General features: G+C 34.0%; 2 protein-coding genes and 2 non-coding genes across 4 annotated transcripts; 2 read left to right on the top strand and 2 right to left on the bottom strand.

Moving 5' to 3' along the window:
* The first annotated feature begins 200 nt into the window (after positions 1 to 200).
* LOC105157605 (uncharacterized) lies at positions 201 to 2770 on the top strand. Its single transcript, XM_011074016.3, has 2 exons — positions 201 to 388; positions 1625 to 2770. Exon 2 carries the CDS (start codon positions 1758 to 1760, stop codon positions 2613 to 2615), a length of 858 nt encoding a protein of 285 aa, XP_011072318.1. The 5' UTR covers positions 201 to 388; positions 1625 to 1757; the 3' UTR covers positions 2616 to 2770.
* On the bottom strand, positions 2136 to 2242 carry LOC148788716 (small nucleolar RNA R71). The gene has a single exon (XR_016065021.1). It is a non-coding gene; the product is annotated as a small nucleolar RNA R71 (small nucleolar RNA).
* A 10757-nt stretch (positions 2771 to 13527) lies between the features above and the next one.
* Positions 13528 to 16286, top strand: LOC105157604 (uncharacterized). Its single transcript, XM_011074015.3, has 2 exons — positions 13528 to 13967; positions 15202 to 16286. The coding sequence occupies exon 2, from the start codon at positions 15335 to 15337 to the stop codon at positions 16190 to 16192; it is 858 nt and encodes a 285-aa protein (XP_011072317.1). The 5' UTR covers positions 13528 to 13967; positions 15202 to 15334; the 3' UTR covers positions 16193 to 16286.
* Positions 15713 to 15819, bottom strand: LOC148788715 (small nucleolar RNA R71). The gene has a single exon (XR_016065022.1). It is a non-coding gene; the product is annotated as a small nucleolar RNA R71 (small nucleolar RNA).
* Positions 16287 to 19969: the final 3683 nt, after the last annotated feature.

Below are 19969 nucleotides of genomic sequence, written 5' to 3'. Positions count from 1 at the left end.
TTTTATAAGAAGTTAAATGAATGGAACTTTTATGTTGAATGACGTGAATTTAGATATAAAAGTTTATTTTATGTTTTTTAATAATTTCCTCAAAAGGATTTTTATTGGTTTTTATTTCTTTTTTTCCCCTCAAGTTTCCCGCCTTTTTCCTTCTACTTATTCCTTTCCTCTTTCACCCTTTCTTGGCCTAACTTCCGTCTGTAAACAAGAGTGTAGGCTTCTCTCCTCTCATCTCATCAGCACAACCGCACAAATCGCTCCAACGCCGAAGACTGCGCCGTCGTCCTCCGCTCAAAACCACACCGCTGAGGGCCGACCGTTTCTTGACATGTCCTTTTTGTATTGGTGCTGGAGATCGCGATAGTTGCTGCTACATTCGATCTCTGAGGTGTGGTTTCTGCTTTCTGTTTGGGGGTTTAAATTTTCTTATCTTCGGCATGAAAGTTACCACGGATGCAATCGAGATTGAATCCTCTGGAAAAAATCATCGTTTTGTTCGGCGGAACATAATAGTTAGGTTTTCTTGAGGTGAAAAGTTGTGGATGACTTACATCTAATCTTGATGATTGCATAAAACAGGATGAAAATTACAGATACACAAACAAGATATCCAATCCAGAAATAGGAATTGAGCAGATAATAGACATATGTGAGCTATAATTTTTGCATTGACAGTTCATGATGTATTAACAGCTTTACGTTTTGTGTTTTGCCTGATTATATATGTACTGGCAATCTATTGCTCTGAAGGAAGCGACAAGATCCCTTCCGAGTCTTGCACTGGTTTCTTGAAGAAAAATATTTTTTGATATCATTTTTTGAAATCTTTTCTGTTACTGAAAGGTGATCTTGGGTATACTTTTATGGTTTTTCTCTAGAGGGAAAATAAGACCTCCAGTTACTTGTTCAGATGTAACCGCTTCATGACTAGTACTTTTAATTAAATTTAACTAATTTAAGCTGATGGATGGTGAACTTAAATGTTTATGCTTATATGTGTTCTTCAGTCATCCACACTGCTGCTTTTGACATATCTAATACATCCCGAGTCAAAATGGAAATTGTGACTGTTTTTCTTGTTTTGAACTGACGGGCAGATTGGATGCAGTTGGAGCATTCATTTTGATCTATATGTGCATTCATGATGGAGAATCTGATTGCGCCCCTGAAGATTCCTTCATAATAGACAGAGAATTTATTGCCGTAAACTACTGTTGTTTGTTAAACAAGACAAAACCTTGAATCTGGATAGATTATTTACAGTTCTAGACAATTCCTTATGTAGAGTTTGAAACATGTTGGTATGTTATAATCCAACTATGGTCATGTTCGAAGACTGCAGCTTGTTTGATTTCCTGTTTGAATTGCGACCTTAATTCTTGCTGGTGAGTTAAACATGTTGTATTTCTTCTAGGAAAGATATGTTAACTATTACTTGATTAACCCAGCACTTGAGACGGGCATAATTTTGGCACTGCATACAGGGAATTTTAAATTATGGATATCAAGTTGTCACAAACAAATTAGCTAAACCATTTAGTTTGCTTGATTTAATTTTCATTTTACCTAATCTGTTTGTTTTGTTTTGTTTTCCCTTATAATTAATTCCTTTGGTTTTTTACAGAAAACCCGATATTTTTGGAATCTTGTTGAGGTAGATTTTTAGATTGAGCGTATGTTACATTTAGTGGACAACAACAGAGACAGAAAGAATAACAAACAATCCAAAATATAGCTAATCGTCTTCCGCTTCAAGCATGGCAGAAGACACAAGCTCCTTGAAAGATCTTGCGGTACCAAGTGCTCAAAGTTTGCACTCAAGCATTTCAGCACCTTTAATTGAAGTTGACGATCTCGCGCTCAAACTGGCCCTCGTTTCTATGGTACAAGATAATCAATTCGGAGGCTTACCAGCAGAAAACCCGAACTTGCATCTCTCTGTATTTCTACATTGCTGTGAAGTTCTGAATCTTTCTGGTGTCTCATCGGATGCCATTAAGCTCAAATTGTTCCCATTTTCTTTACGAGATGAAGCAAGAGCTTGGTTGCATTCATTACCAGCACAATCCATTACTACTTGGGAGCAGCTGTCAGAAGCATTCCTAGCAAACTACTTTCCTCCAAGTAGGAAAGCCGAACTCTGTCAGCAAATCCTTTGTTTTGTTCAGAAGGAGGATGAATCGTTGCGTGATGCATGGGAGAGATTTAACAAACTCTTGAGATTTTGCCCTAATCATGGTTTCGAGAAGTGGCTTCTCCTTCATAGTTTTTATGATGGACTGACCTACGATACAAAGATGCTGGTAAATGCTGCATCCGGTGGAGCATTTATGGATAAAACTGTGACAGATGGCTATTCTCTGATTGAAGTTATGGCTGAGAACCAGTATCAATGGTCAAACGAGAGAGTAGTACCGGAAATGAGCCCAAGTAGGTCCAATGTTGATTCATTGACTGTACTTGTTGATACGGTGACTGCTATAGCCCAAAAGCTTAATGAGTTGGAGGCCGAACTACAGAATCAACGTGCACTTCTTGGGAGCATGCAGATGATGATACAAACCATATATGATTGGCACTTGCGACAGGGACACATCCTACCTCCGCCTCAATAGACCTGGAAATCCTACATCCCCTCTTATCTCATATTGAACAATATTCGTTCTAAACTCAGGAGGATTGAATCGAATCTCTTGTTGGAAGTTTGTACGTCGTCATGATATCACTTTCCTGGCATGCCATTTATTGATCGCCTCTGTTTGCAGTTCCCCTTCACTGGTTATCTCCATCACACACACACACACACACAACCAATTATGAAGTAGATGCAGGATTTGGCAATCCTAGTTATTTAGATAATCGTGTTATTACATCAATATAATTTGAGATTACCAGATGTTTCCCAGTAATGTTAATTTGTCAGTCTGAGATTATATATTAATTATAAAATAAATTAAAATGATGAAAACACCTGAAAATAAAGATGAAGTTGGTGGTGAAAAAGTGAATAAGCACTTCAGTAGCGCAGCAACAGCTACTAAATAATAACAAAACGGATTTGGTTGGTCTTCTCCAAAGAAATGCTGCATTTTAATTGCATCAAATTCGTTTTCTTGGCTTTTGGTCATAACTTTCTTGTTACAATTTTTTATGTTTGATTGGAGGCTTTTCTTTTTTGGGTAATTTGTTTAATTGTTTTTGGTTTTTACTTGGTCCAAAAAAAACTCATATATACAATTATGTTGAGTTGTTTTAATTTTATTTATAACCTTGATGGAATTCACAATTACTATCGTAAATCACCTAATCTTGAATAATCAAGTAGTCAGTTCTTCATTATGATAAAATCTTGAATCCAGATCCTTACTTGTATTTCCTTTTCCTCCTTAGTTAAGAAATTCAATATTGCATAAATACAGAATGATTTATGGGTAATAAATAAGTAGAATCACAAAAGGTTATTGAGTAAATATTTTGTCAAATATGTGCAGATCCTTTTTCCTCTAAAATAGAATGTGATAATTAGCCCCATTTAATCTCACATAATTTTTAGTGTTTGAGAATATAAATGCACCACCTTTTGTGAAGATAATCAAATCAAGTATTTTGGTAGGGTGAGAGAGACTTAAGAAAATGGAAGGGAAAAGTGTAGATGCTATCGTTGTAGCAACAACATTGTTGATAATGGCAAACATCGTCCTTGCAACGAATTTCATAAGTTCAATCGAGCAATCACAGCACGAGTGTCGAGCAAAATGAAGCAAATATTGCGTTAATGGTGGAATTCCAAATATATGTCTTATGTATTGTTTACATTGTTGCACTCATACATGTCCACCAACAAACAAAAAAGCCGTGTATTCCAGTCCGTCTATTTATTGAAATGCATGCCATTAATATGCGTAAGATTTATGTTTTGTTGATTTCCTTAAAGTACATGTTGTAATAACATATATCGAGATGTATGCACTTGAAAACTGTGAAATTTTATTTACTAATACGTTATCGTATTTATTTGACCAGATACAAATCAAAAGCAAAAGTGCCTTGATGATTGTTTTGACATCTATCGCAAAGTTTGAAGACCTAGATTAATATGTTATGTCATGTTACCAAGAATTTTGTGTTCCAAGTTCATAATGAATGGCACATGTGTTTTTCTTGAAAGAGTTCTCATGATACAAATGATAATTTGATTTTGTTTCTTTTTATTTTTTAATTGCCATTTTTAACAGTAGGAATTCAATTAATTTGTTCTTATATTTCGCCACATTTCCATATGATTAGTACTTATAGAATAACAAGTACGCAGAATAGTTTCAAATTGACTTTGCACATCATTATAAAATAATAAGGGTAATTTAATGAATTATCTTAATATTTGACATAATTATAAATATTTTTATTATTTGAAAAATCAATACTTTTTTTTATTTTAACGATCGTCCAATTACTAGTTCAATCAATTAGTCTTTGCTATGTTTTCATCCATTTTTTGAGGTGAATTAACCAAAATTCTATTTTGGGCTATGAATTATTATTTTGTTTATTTTTTTAAAAAAAATATGAACTTAGTGGATAATTTTTTATAATTTTTGAGAAAATCCACCATCCACTTAGTTTGATAAGTGTATAGTTTTTTCCTTTAGATTAAATTAATGACTTCATTATACACATGCAAGATGAATTAAAATAGAAAATACAATCAGCCTCGTTCATGGGGGGGGGGGGTTTAATTATTTTTTGATTAATATAAAATAAATAAATTAAATAAATATAATTTAAATAAATACTATAATTTTATTATGAAACCACAACTTGAATATTATAGTATTTATTTAAATTATATTTATATAATTTATTTATTTTATATTAATAAAAAAATAATTAATCCCTGGTTGGGCTATATTCAAGATTACAGTGTGTGTGTGTGTGTTTTATGTCGTGCAACCATGCATGTTTTGTTCTTTGAAGTTTTATATTTAAACTTTGGAAAAACCAATAATTATAATTATAAATCACCTAATATGAAAAATCAAATATTCATTTACGTGATACATATGATATAATCTTGAATTCGTTTCCTTTCCCATTTGATTTACGAAATCAATTACATAAATCCATGATGACCAATCAAAAATTAAGCAATTAAATAAGAAAGATTTTCGAGTATTGTAATCTTATTTCCTACAAAATGAAATGTGATTTGCCAATTAACCTCACATAATTCTACTGTTTCAGATTATAAATAAACCACCTTCTTATGAAATAATCAAATCAAATATTTTACCCAAAAAAAAAACAAAAAAGAGGATTTAAATTTAAGAAATGGAAGGGAAATGTGTAAATCATGTTATTATTGCAGCGACAACATTACTAATAATCGCAAACATCGTCATTGCAACAACATATGCGACGAATTCAATGATTTCAATCGAGCCATCAAAGGATGCTTGCAGTGATAAATGCAGCAGAGAGTGTGCAAAAGGAGGAATTCCGAATATATGTTATATGTATTGTATATTATGTTGCACTCATGCATGTCCACCCAAAAACGAAAGCAGACAGGTTTCGACTCAATCGTTTTACTGCAGCATCAGTTGTTCGATTGATTGTAACTGTGCAAATATTGAAGGTATATGTTTAACTTATTTCACAACGTCGTGTTCGTAAATCTTTTATGTTTATAACATATATACTTATGTATACTTATGTTGTTGTGCATTAATTATCTGTTGTTAATATTAATGGCCAAGGACCAAATCTATATTTGGTAGGCCCATTGCTCATCCACATTACACTCGGCCCACTTGGAAGGCTCTCACCCCGACCCGGTATCCAACCCATTAACCCGACCCAGGTATCTATGTATTTATACCCACTTCCTAAACCTAATTTAGTTTGACTCTCTCCATTTCTTCTTGTGCCCCGCTGTCTGCGATTTCTCTCCCTCTTCTAAAACTGCCTTCCATGGCAGATTCTTATTTCCTTGTCCACCACCGTTAATGGTGGTGGCTTTCCTTAGCCAAGATGATGGCTTAAGGAAAGCCACCCCAACGCCACCTTTCCAACGGCTCTCTTTTCCTCTCCTATAAATAGTTGTTCTGCTCCTTGAAGAACACCTTGAAACCGAAAAATCACAGTGAGATATCTCCACCCCTCTTCTAATTAAAGGTTCTGAGTGAACGGAAGTGTACTGTTGTGATGGGTTTCTGGATTCTCTACTCTCTGTGATCTTGTCCCTGTGTGAGGAGCAACCGTGGGCCGAAGTTTCTGTGGGTGCGGTGCCAAGTGACCGTGACCCTGTCTCTAACTGAATCAGGCTTTGTTCCTGAGCCACTTTGAAAATTACGGTTTCATTCTTTTTTCTCTAATTCCTTGTGTATTATTTAATTTCTCTGTAATCTGTGGTCTGTAATCTTAAAGGAGTTTCGTACTCCAATCAGTGTAATAGTTGGCTAGGTATTCGGTGAGAAAGAATACCACGTGGGTTGTGTACCCAACAGTGGTATCAGAGCACTGTTCTGATCCTCTCCGCGCCGTGGTGGTGGTAACTCGCTTAAACCCCTCCTCTATTTACTACGATTTACTTTTCAGTTATTTTTTATACCTTGTTCGATAACTGAGGTGCTTATCCCCCTAACCACTCTCCTGGTCGGACCCCTGAGGTCGTCGGGTATCTGGACTGGGCGTTAGGCTGGAAAGGCCTTGGTCCTGTTAATATCTCGTTTCTCTGTGATTATTGAGATCTGTTGTGATAACTGGTATATTTGTGCTCGATATTTTCCTACGGATTATTATCTTGATCTGTGATTATTATCTTGATATGTGGTTACTTATCTTGATTTGTGATTATCAACCTTGATCTATGATTATTAATCTTGATCTGTGGTTACTTATCTTGATCTGTGATTTATTACCTTGATTAGTGATTAATAGTTTTGATCTGTGAACTATCTGTTATCCCTTTAGTAATCTGGTATAACTCTGATCTTTTGGACATTACCTGTGATCTGGTACTATATTTTGCGTTATTTGTGATTAATTGAAATCCCCTGATACTATAATAAAACCTGTTTTTCTAAAATCGTTTATTCCTCCTGACATTTTTCTCAAAAATCGAAACTGGTGATTTCCTTTATAAACGCTTCCTAAAATTTTTTTTGATGGCCGGATATAGTTTACAACCCTTTGACGAGAAAAGCAATTTTTCTATCTGGCAATAGAAAATGAAAGGTATTCTAATCCAACAAAAGGTGTTTAAAGCAATTGACGGAAAATACACTGATAATGTTTTCGAAGAAAAACAATTGAAAAATGATGAGTTTGCCTACTCGTCCATTATTTTAAACCTTTCTGATAATGTTCTTAGAAAAGTGAGAAAACAAAAAACCTCTAAAGATCTTTGGGAAAAATTGGAGGATTTATATACCGAAACATCTTTGCCCAGTAAGCTTTTTCTATTAGAAAAGTTTTTTTGTTATAAATTGGATCTGTCCAAAAATATTGATGAAAACCTTGATGATTTTACCAAATTGATACAAGACATCAAACTCACCGGTGATAAAAATATTGATGATTACACTCCTATTGTGCTCTTGAATGCAATTCCTGAATCTTATTCTGACGTGAAAGCTGCTATTAAGTATGGTAGAGATAACATTAATTTGGATACTGTTGTTAACGGTCTAAAGAGCAAAGAAATGGATCTAAAAGTTGCTAGACCTAGTCAGAACAATCATGAGGTTAATCTTGCTAGAGGCAGGTCTAATTTTAGAAACAATGGTTTTAAGAACAAAGGTAGAAGTCATAGCAGAGGTAAAAGCAGAAATGGTTGTAGTAAATTTAGAGCAAGGGATAACACTTATAAGGATGATAAAACCAAGGAAAGAGGTTGTTATATACATCTAAGACTGCAGGAAATCAAAACGTGATAACACAGATAGAAACTTTGATGAAAAGGAAAAGGTGAATAATGTCTCTAATGAAAACGACGAAGTCTTTATGGTTTATGAAGCAAATTCTGTGCATTCTGTGAGCAAATTTGAATGGCTTATTGACCCTGGTTGTACTTTTCATATGAGCCCTGTTAAAGAAGTTTTCTCAAACTTTCGTTATGAAAAATCTGATTTTATTTCTATGGCAAACGAAAAGAAATGTGAGATTTTGGGTCCCGGCGTTTCTTTAAATTTCAAAGAGGGTTATAGGTTAACCCTGAAAAATGTGAGATATGTTCCTATTTGAGTCACAACTTGATTTCTTGTGCTACTTTAGAAGAGGATGGTCTTGAAGGTAGATGGGGCAAAGGCCTCATGAAAATCATGAAAGGTTCACTTGTTGTTTTTAAGGCTGAAAAGAAACGAAACCTCTATTTATGTTCTGTTACCTATGATTCAATGACTGCTTTTGTGAATGAATGTGATATGACTGCATTGTGTCATAAAAGGCTTGGACATATGAGTTTGAAAGGTCTTGAATTTCTGAAAAAGGATGGGATTTTGAATGACAAAATCGAAAATTGGATTTTTGTGATGATTGCATATTGGGTAAACACCATAAAGTGCATTTTCCTACTTCATCTCAATCACTTCCTTCCATGTCTTCATGCATTTTGGATTACGTACATGCTGATGTTTGGGGTCCGTCTAGTGTTCCTACGCATGATGGTAACCGTTACTTCTTATCTATCATTGATAACTACTCTAGGAAGGTGTTTGTTATTCTTATGAAACACAAGTCTGAAGCTTTTGAGAAATTTGAAAAATGGAAAATTCTTGTGGAAAATCAAACTGGGAAGAAATTGAAATCCCTTAGGACGGATAATGGTCTTGAATTCTGCAATAAAGATTTTTCGAGTCTTTGTCACAAATTTGGTATAAAAAGGCATAGAACAAATCCCTATACCCCCCAACAGAACGGTGTGGCTGAACGTATGAATCATACCTTGCTTGATAAAGTTAGATGCATACTTATAAGTTTTAGATTGCCTAAATCTTTTTGGGGTGAAACTATTCTTACTGCTGCTCACTTGATAAACTTGTCCCCATCTGTGCCTCTATCTGGTAAGACTCCTGATTTTATGTGGACTGGTAAAAAATCTGCATAATGTTTAGATTCGTTTTCTAAGTGTTTTGATGTGTTTTATGGAGATAGAGAGAGAAAAACAAAGATAAATAAGTATGTGTTAGAGATAGTATGTATGTTTGGATTTGTTTTTTAAGATAATTTAAAATAAGTATTGTATGTTTAACGTTGTGTTTTGGGAGACAAAAATTACTATTCATTGTCAATTCATAGTCAAATCATGTCTTTTTTATATATATTTATGTATATATATGTATGTATTTATGCTAAAACACCTAAATAAAGTGTTTTTGAATGATGGCAAATATTAGGTATGTTTTGACTCATCTCGGAGATAATTTGAAAATGAAAACAAACATAGCGTTGTTATCTCATATTTACGTGTCTTTGGATGCTCTGTGTTTGTTCACCAAAACCTTGATAAGTTAGAACCTAGATCGATTAAGTGTGTTTTATTGATTATCCTGATGGCATAAAAGGGTATAGACTTTGGGTTCCCTAGCAAATCAGGTTTTAAAGTGCTTATAAGTAGGGATGTGACTTTTAACAAAAATGAGCTGTCGTGCTTAGATAAAACCCAACATAGAGAAAAAGAACCAACTTTCAATAAGGTGGAGGAACACTTAGAGGATAACCAAGAAGGGGAAGAGAATCGTGAAAATCTAGTTGAACAAACAGCAGAAAATGATGCAATAATCACTGAAAATCCCTTAGACGACTATCAACTTACTAGAGATCGAGTAAGAAGAGAAACTAGGATCCCCACCAAACTTAGAGATTATGACACTGCATTAATCACAGAACTGTCTGAACCCACTAATGTTGAGGAAACAATGAAATCAGAAAAATGGCTTAGTGCCATGAGAGAAGAGATGAGTTCATTAAAACAGAATAATACATGGACCTTAGTTTCTAGACCCAAGAACTTCTCAATAGTTGATTGCAAATGGATTTTTAAGGTTAAACAAGAAAACCCCATTAAGTATAAAGCTAGACTAGTAGCAAAAGGGTTTACACAAAAAGAAGGCATAGATTACAATGAGATATTCTCTCCTATTGTGAAATACACCACTGTTCGTATTATTCTTGCCCTCACTGCACACGACAATTGAGAATTAAAACAAATGGATGTTAAGACTGCTTTTTTACATGGTGATCTTGATGAGCATATCTACATGAGTCAACCTGCTGGTTTTATGGACAAACTCAAACCTGATTATGTCTGCCTTCTTAAAAAATCATTGTATGGTTTAAAACAGTCTCCGAGACAATGGAACAAGAAATTTGACTCTTTCATGCATTCATTAGATTTTAAAAAGAAGTCATTATGATCATTGTTTATACTTTAAACATGTTGACAGTACTCCTATCTTCCTTGTGCTTTATGTGGATGATATGCTTATAGCTAGTCCTAGCTTACATCTCATTAATCTCTTGCAAAAAGAGTTACACAAAACTTTTGAAATGAAAGATCTAGGTGATGCAAAACGTATTCTTGGCATGAACATTGTTAGACATAAAGGAGAGTCTACTATTTTGCTAAATAAAAAATCCTACATTCTTTCTATCTTAAAAAGATTTTCAATCGAAAACTCCAAGCCAACCTCTGTGCCTCTTGCTGCCCATTTTCTACTTAGTAAAAATTAGAGTCCTAAAACTGATACTGAAAAGGTTAAGATGAAAAAAGTTCCCTATTCTAATGTGATTGGATCCATCATGTTTCTCATGGTTTGCACGAGACCCGACATTGCATATGCTATTTGTTGCTTAAGTAGATACATGTCTAATCCTGGCCCTCCTCATTGGGAGGCTTTAAAATGGCTTTTGAAATATCTGCATGGCTCTGAAAATGTTGACATTTTGTTTTCTAAAAGGAGTAAGAACACTCAACTTCTTGGCTATGTTGATGCTAACTATGCAAATGACACAGATAGTAGAAAATCCACAACATCTTACATTTTCACATTTTGTGGTTCTTGCATAAGTTGAAAATTCCAACTTCAACATATAGTTGCCCTTTCTACAACAGAGGCAGAATACATTGCCACGACAGAAGCTTTCAAGGAGGCAATTTGGTTAGATGGCCTCATTAAGGAAATTGGTTTCTCAAATGAAAAGCTCACGGTATACTCTGATAGCCAATCCTCTATTCAACTGTGTAAGAATCCCGTGTTTCATGATCGAACGAAACATATGGATGTAAGGTATCACTTCATTCGAGATATCGTCAGTAAAGAGGTAATAAAGTTGGAGAAAATCAAAACTGAGGATAATCCTGTAGATATGGGTACCAAGTGTCTATCTCTTGAAAAATTTCATACGTGTTTAAAAATTCTGAATTTAATTCCGGACTAACATGTGCTTTCAAGTTATTTTATTCTCTGCAGGTACATCCACGGTGAACTTCTTTTGGCAATGATGAAACAAACTGATTCAGTGATAAAACTCCAGGACCTCTTCCCTCTTGTGGGTTTTGGTCCAAGGTGGAGATTGTTAATATTAATGGTCCAAGGACCAAATTTATATTTGGTAGGCCCATTGCTCATCCACATTACACTCGGCCCACTTGGAAGGCCCTCACCCCGACCCGATATCCAACCCATTAACCCGACCCAGGTATCTATACATTTATACCCACTTCCTAAACCTAATTTAGTTTGAATCTCTCCATTTCTTCTTGTACGCCGTTGTCTGCAATTTCTCTCCCTCTTCTAAAACTGCCTTCCATGGCAGATTCTTATTTCCTTGTCCACCACCGTTAATGGTGGTGGCTTTCCTTAGCCAAGACGATGGCTTAAAGAAAGCCACCCCAACGCCATCTTTCCAACGACTCTCTTTTCCTCTCCTATAAATAGGAGTTGTTCTGCTCCTTGAAGAACAACATGAAACCGAGAAATCACAGTGAGATATCTCCACCCCTCTTCTAATTAAAGGTTCTGAGTGAATGGAAGTGTACTGTTGTGACGGGTTTCTGGGTTCTCTGATCTTTGTGATCTTGTCCCTGTGTGAGGAGCAACCGTGGGCCGAAGTTTCTGTGGGTGCGGTGCCAAGTGACCGTGACCCTGTCTCTAACTGAATCAGGCTTTGTTCCTGAGCCACTTTGAAAATTACGATTTCATTCTTTTATCTCTAATTCCTTGTGTATTATTTAATTTCTCTGTAATCTGTGGTCTGTTATCTTAAAGGAGTTTCGTACTCCAATCAGTGTAATAGTTGGCTAGGTATTCAGTGAGAAAGAATACCACGTGGGTTGTGTAGCCAACATCTGTTGTATATATTTTGTTAACAAATACAAATCAGAAGCAAAGGTGTCTTGACAATTGTTCTAATATCTATTGCAAGATTTGAAGATCGAGATTTGTATGAGATTTTGGGTATGAAAGTTTGATTATGTGCGGAAAATAGAAATTTGGGGGTTTTTTTTTCATGAAAATGTTGTTATTTAATAAATGCGCAATGTGTTTTAGTTGAAGTTTTAAAGAATTAAATTATATAGAACTTCGATTTCTTGGCTATTTCATCTCTTTTCCTAATGCTACAATTGACATATAGAAAACATAAAAAAAAAAAAGGACTTTAAGAAAATAAGGTCGTTCAGATACAAGACTTATTTGTCTTAAAATATACATCAGGATGTAATAAACTGTAAATTATAATAAAAATAAATCTACACATACATATACGTAAGATTTAAATTTAATATAAAAGATTTTGACAACTCAAAAGTTACCATTAAAACAAATAAAAAAAAGAAGACATTTATTATATTTTTTTCACTTTCTAAAAGTATAAAAGAGTAAGAGAGCATTGTTGGCGCAATCTTTGGAGTGCAAATGCACAAAATTTTCCGACTTTAGATGGTTTGTAAAACAAAGAATGTATTATTTTTCAGCAAATTGTGCATTAAAATTTTCGTTTTCTTCAACTTTAACTACTTGAAAAAATATAAAATTAAGATATGATTTCTTTACGTTCCCATCAATATAAACAATTCCTATATACATGCAATTTGAATTAAGTAAAATATATAACAATAATTTTTAAAAAAAATTAAATTACTTTAACACAAATTAGTACAAAAATTAAAAAAAAATCCCACACAATGCAGGAAAAATATATCATCAAATCGATTAATCTGATAAACTACAACATCTCTTTTTAATATAAAAGAATTAATAATATTCTTTTTTATAAGAAGTTAAATGAATGGAACTTTTATGTTGAATGACGTGAATTTAGATATAAAAGTTTATTTTATGTTTTCTAATAATTTCCTCAAAAGGATTTTTATTTTATTTTTATTTCTTTTTTTCCCCTCAAGTTTCCCGCCTTTTTCCTTGTACTTATTCCTTTCCTCTTTTACCCTTTCTTGGCCTATGATGAAATTCAAGCTCCTAATGATCTACAGAGCTTTCAGTCTGAGAAGGAACAAGAACAGGGAACTGAGAACAGCAGCTAATATGAGAGACCTGCATTTGTTTAAGTCGTGTTTCTTTTCTGCTGCTTTAAGTGAAATAGCACTTTTATGGTTGTTAAGAGTTAGTTGTTTTTTTTGTATATAACAGCCCTTTATCTGCTATTTCAAGCACGAGATTTCTTTAAACTCTGATTCAAGAAATAAAAGTTTTGTTCAGTTTGCAATCTATTCCCAGTTTTCCCTGCATTTCCTCTATTTCAACAGCCTAACTTCCGTCTGTAAACAAGAGTGTAGGCTTCTCTCCTTTCATCGCATCAGCACAGCCGCACAAATCGCTCCAACGCCGAAGACTGCGCCGTCGTCCTCCGCTCAAAACCACACCGCCGAGGGCCGACCGTTTCTTGACATGTCCTTTTTGTATTGGTGCTGGAGATCGCGATAGTTGCTGCTACATTCGATCTCTTAGGTGTGGTTTCTGCTTTCTGTTTGGGGGTTTAAATTTTCTTATCTTCGGCATGAAAGTTACCACGGATGCAATCAAGATTGAATCCTCTGGAAAAAATCATCGTTTTGTTCGGCGGAACATAATAGTTAGGTTTTCTTGAGGTGAAAAGTTGTGGATGACTTACATCTAATCTTGATGATTGCATAACAGGATGAAAATTAACAGATATACAAACAAGATATCCAATCCAGAAATAGGAATTGAGCAGATAATAGACATATGTGAGCTATAATTTTTGCATTGACAGTTCATGATGTATTAACAGCTTTACGTTTTGTGTTTTGCCTGATTATATATGTACTGGCAATCTATTGCTCTGGAGGAAGCGACAAGATCCCTTCCGAGTCTTGCACTGGTTTCTTGAAGAAAAATATTTTTTGATATCATTTTTTGAAATCTTTTCTGTTACTGAAAGGTGATCTTGGGTATACTTTTATGGTTTTTCTCTAGAGGGAAAATAAGACCTCCAGTTACTTGTTCAGATGTAACCGCTTCATGACTAGTACTTTTAATTAAATTTAACTAATTTAAGCTGATGGATGGTGAACTTAAATGTTTATGCTTATATGTGTTCTTCAGTCATCCACACTGCTGCTTTTGACATATCTAATACATCCCGAGTCAAAATGGAAATTGTGACTGTTTTTCTTGTTTTGAACTGACGGGCAGATTGGATGCAATTGGAGCATTCATTTTGATCTATATGTGCATTCATGATGGAGAATCTGATTGCGCCCCTGAAGATTCCTTCATAATAGACAGAGAATTTATTGCCGTAAACTACTGCTGTTTGTTAAACAAGACAAAACCTTGAATCTGGATAGATTATATACAGTTCTAGACAATTCCTTATGTAGAGTTTGAAACATGTTGGTATGTTATAATCCAACTATGGTCATGTTCGAAGACTGCAGCTTGTTTGATTTCCTGTTTGAATTGCGACCTTAATTCTTGCTGGTGAGTTAAACATGTTATATTTCTTCTAGGAAAGATATGTTAACTATTACTTGATTAACCCAGCACTTGAGACGGGCATAATTTTGGCACTGCATACAGGGAATTTTAAATTATGGATATCAAGTTGTCACAAACAAATTAGCTAAACCATTTAGTTTGCTTGATTTAATTTTCATTTTACCTAATCTGTTTGTTTTGTTTTGTTTTCCCTTATAATTAATTCCTTTGGTTTTTACAGAAAACCCGATATTTTTTGGAATCTTGTTGAGGTAGATTTTTAGATTGAGCGTATGTTACATTGAGTGGACAACACAGAGACAGAAAGAAGAACAAACTATCCAAAATATAGCTAATCATCTTCCGCATCAAGCATGGCAGAAGACACAAGCTCCTTGAAAGATCTTGCGGTACCAAGTGCTCAAAGTTTGCACTCAAGCATTTCAGCACCTTTAATTCAAGTTGACAATCTCGAGCTCAAACTGGCCCTCGTTTCTATGGTACAACACAATCAATTCGGAGGCTTACCAGCAGAAAACCCGAACTTGCATCTCTCTGTATTTCTACATTGCTGTGAAGTTCTGAATCTTTCTGGTGTCTCATCGGATGCCATTAAGCTCAAAATATTCCCATTTTCTTTACGAGATGAAGCAAGAGCTTGGTTGCATTCATTACCAGCACAATCCATTACTACTTGGGAGCAGCTGTCAGAAGCATTCCTAGCAAAATACTTTCCTCCAAGTAGGAAAGCCCAACTCTGTCAGCAAATCCTTTGTTTCCTTCAGAAGGAAGATGAATCGTTGCGTGATGCATGGGAGAGATTTAACAAACTCTTGAGGTTTTGCCCTAATCATGGTTTCGAGAAGTGGCTTCTCCTTAATACTTTTTATGATGGACTGAACTACCATACAAGGATGCTGGTAAATGCTGCATCCGGTGGAGCATTTATGAATAAACCTGTGACAGATGGCTATTCTCTGATTGAAGTTATGGCTGAGAACCAGTATCAATGGTCAAACGAGAGAGTAGTACCGGAAATGAGCCCAAGTAGGTCCAATGTTGATTCATTGACTGTACTTGTTGATACGGTGACTGCTATAGCCCAAAAGCTTAATGAGTTGGAGGCTGAACTACAGAATCAACGTGCACTTCTTGGGAGTATGCAGATGATGATACAAACCATATATGATTGGCACTTGCGACAGGGACACATCCTACCTCCGCCTCAATAGACCTGGAAATCCTACATCCCCTCTTATCTCATATTGAACAATATTCGTTCTAAACTCAGGAGGATTGAATCGAATCTCTTGTTGGAAGTTTGTACGTCGTCATGATATCACTTTCCTGGCATGCCATTTATTGATCGCCTCTGTTTGCTGTTCCCCTTCACTGGTTATCTCCATCACACACACACACACACACACAACCAATTATGAAGTAGATGCAGGATTTGGCAATCCTAGTTATTTAGATAATCGTGTTATTACATCAATATAATTTGAGATTACCAGATACTTGTTTCCCAGTAATGTTAATTTGTCAGGCTGAGATTATATATTAATTATAAAATAAATTAAAATGATGAAAACACCTGAAAATAAAGATGAAGTTGGTGGTGAAAAAGTGAATAAGCACTTCAGTAGTGCGGCAACAGCTACTAAATAATAACAAAACGGATTTGGTTGGTCTTCTCCAAAGAAATGCTGCATTTTAATTGCATCAAATTCGTTTTCTTGGCTTTTGGTCATAACTTTCTTGTTACAATTTTTTATGTTTGATTGGAGGCTTTTTTTTTGGGTAGTTTTTTTAATTGTTTTTGGTTTTTACTTGGTCCAAAAAAAACTCATATGTACAATTATGTTTAGTTGTTTTAATTTTATTTATAACCTTGATGGAATTCACAATTACTATCGTAAATCACCTAATCTTGAATAATCAAGTAGTCAGTTCTTCATTATGATAAAATCTTGAATCCAGATCCTTACTTGTATTTCCTTTTCCTCTTTAGTTAAGAAATTAAATATTGCATAAATACAGAATGATTTATGGGTAATAAGTAAGTAGAATCACAAAAGGTTATTGAGTAAATATTTTGTCAAATATGTGCAGATCCTTTTTCCTCTAAAATGGAATGTGATAATTAGCCCCATTTAATCTCACATAATTTTTAGTGTTTGAGAATATAAATACACCACCTTTTGTGAAGATAATCAAATCAAGTATTTTGGTAGGGTGAGAGAGACTTAAGAAAATGGAAGGGAAAAGTGTAGACGCTATTGTTGTAGTAACAACATTGTTGATAATGGCAAACATCGTCCTTGCAACGAATTTCATAAGTTCAATCGAGCAATCACAGGACGAGTGTCGAGCAAAATGCAGCAAAGATTGCGTTAATGGTGGAATTCCAAATATATGTCTTATGTATTGTTTACATTGTTGCACTCATACATGTCCACCAACAAACCAAAAGGCCGTGTTTTCCAGTCCGTCTATTTATTGAAATGCATGCCATTAATATGTGTAAGATTTATGTTTTATTGATTTTCTTGATGTACATGTTGTAATAACAGATATCGTGATGTATGCACTTAAAAACTGTGAAACTTTATTTACTAATACGTTATCGTATTTGTTTGACCAGATACAAATCAAAAGCAAAAGTGCCTTGATGATTGTTTTGACATCTATCGCAAAGTTTGAAGACCTAGATTAATATGTTATGTCATGTACCAAGAATTTTGTGTTCCAAGTTCATCATGAATGGCACATGTGTTTTTCTTGAAAGAGTTCTCATGATACAAATGATAATTTGATTTTGTTTCTTTTTATTTTTTGCCATTTTTAACAGTAGGAATTCAATTAATTTGTTCTTATATTTCGCCACATTTCCTTATGATTAGTACTTATAGAATAACAAGTACGCAGAATAGTTTCAAATTGACTTTACACGTCATTATAAAATAATAAGGGTAATTTAATGAATTATTCAATATTTGACATAATTATAAATATTTTTGTTATTTGAAAAATCAATACTTTTTTTAATTTTAACGATCGTCCAATTTACACAATTTCATCAAATATAAAGAGTATTGATAAATATTTCTCAAAAAAAAAAAAAAGAGATATTAGTAATTATGTAAAATTTCAGGAGAGCTCGTTATAATTTATCTAAATAATAAATTTCTTAGTTGAAATTAATTTGTTCCTCAAATGGAGGAAAATAATATGCTTCAGAAGTTGGAACTTGCAAGTGCTAAATAAATATGTGAAAGCACTAAAGAAAATTAAAAAAGAAACCACATTGGAATAAAATTTTACAAACGCTGTTCTTTACCACTCAAACTGTAACATTTCCAAGTTGCAAAAGACTATGGAAATCTTTAAGACTTATTGCATACGTACGATGCTAAACATACTTCTTGCTGATGCAGTCCTTTGAACATTGACGAACACATACTTCAAATTTGGCACCGCCTGTGGAACAATATGATATTAAGACCAATTCCAACTTGCACGATCCACGCAACTCTCCAAGTGGTTTCGTGAAATTTTATTACATAAAATCTCAACTTGTTCAAACAAGTTCATGAGATTTTTGAATAAATACAAAAAATAGGTTTCGTTTTTGAATCATATATATATTACCTGAGGAGAAAGGTCTACACTCCGAATCACAAGCATTTGCACACTGCGTAACGACTTCTTGTTTTGGTTGGCAACCTTTCAAGCAATCGCTCACGCAAAGAGGTTTCCTAGTAATGATGCATAGCAGGTTACATTTTAACGAGCAGAAAGCTGCGCGATTCGAAGAACCATTTTCTGCACTAACTCCTGCGAAGAAAATTATCATGATTATAATCCTCAAATAGATAAAGTTTTTTGCAATTTTATCCATGTCGATTTAACTGAATTTCTTTTTTTTTTTTTTTCGTTTCGTTCCCCTCGCCCTCTCTTTTCTTAGTTGAAAGAGTTCGGGATGTGTGTGGTGTGTATATATAGATCACGGAACTTCATTTCATCAAAAAAATTATAATAGCATTTTACTTCTATATTTTTTCAACTTTCTACTTAATTTTATTTCGACTGTGGAATAGTATTCACAGAAAATTTTACTTACTATTGTACACCTATATATCTTGATGATGGATTGATTTTGGAAAAGATGCAAGAAAACCCCTATAATAATGCAAATGAACAAATTATCCCCATATGAGAAAAAAAAGTGACAATTTACCTTCTAGTGTTTTTAAAATGTAGTAATTTACCCTCCTATATTTTTTAAAATAAAGTAATTTACCTTCTTAGACACAGAGGTAAATTGCTTCATTTAAAAAAAAAAGATATAGGGAAATAAATTACTATTTTATTATCATAAGGGAATAATTTAATTATTTACAATATCAAAAGGAGGTAAATTGCATTAATCCCAATTGATTTAAGCAAAATGATCTCACATTTCTGTATTCATTTGAGAGAATTAATTAGGAGCTTTTGAATTCATAATGTATAGATAACCATGATGAGTAATTATATAAACGCCCATAAAAAGTGACAATTCAGCAACATATAAAGGAGCTAAACAAGTGGGCTTCAACAAATTAGTTTTAGTCTTATTGCTTACATAATTCTTCAATGTAACTTACAAAAGGTCTCATTTTGAGTCTTTTTCCCAACTTTTATTAGAAAATTGATTAAAAAAAAAAAAACCATGTATTAGTCACATGGCCAATCGCTGCATAATTTGTAAATGATTCCATTAATTTTCTAACGGAAGTTGATTGGATAGAAATGAAAGTGAAATTTTTTTAAAGTTGTGGAACTATTTTCAAAAATTCTATAAGCAAAACGACTTAAATGTATAAAATCTAAATTACGGGACAAAAAATATATATAATCTTTGTTATAATTGTTGTTGGAATTTTTTAGCCCAAACCAAAGGAATGAGCCTTTACTTGGGAAGGCCAAATCACACTTGGCCCAATGGACTACCTAATCCACTAACC

This window comes from Sesamum indicum, linkage group LG3 (assembly GCF_026168435.1).
Source record: "Sesamum indicum cultivar Baizhima isolate 11 linkage group LG3, ASM2616843v1, whole genome shotgun sequence".
In the NCBI taxonomy this organism is placed as follows: Eukaryota; Viridiplantae; Streptophyta; class Magnoliopsida; order Lamiales; family Pedaliaceae; genus Sesamum; species Sesamum indicum.
Note: the sequence above shows the minus strand (reverse complement) of the source record. Positions and strands in the feature narration are given on the sequence as shown.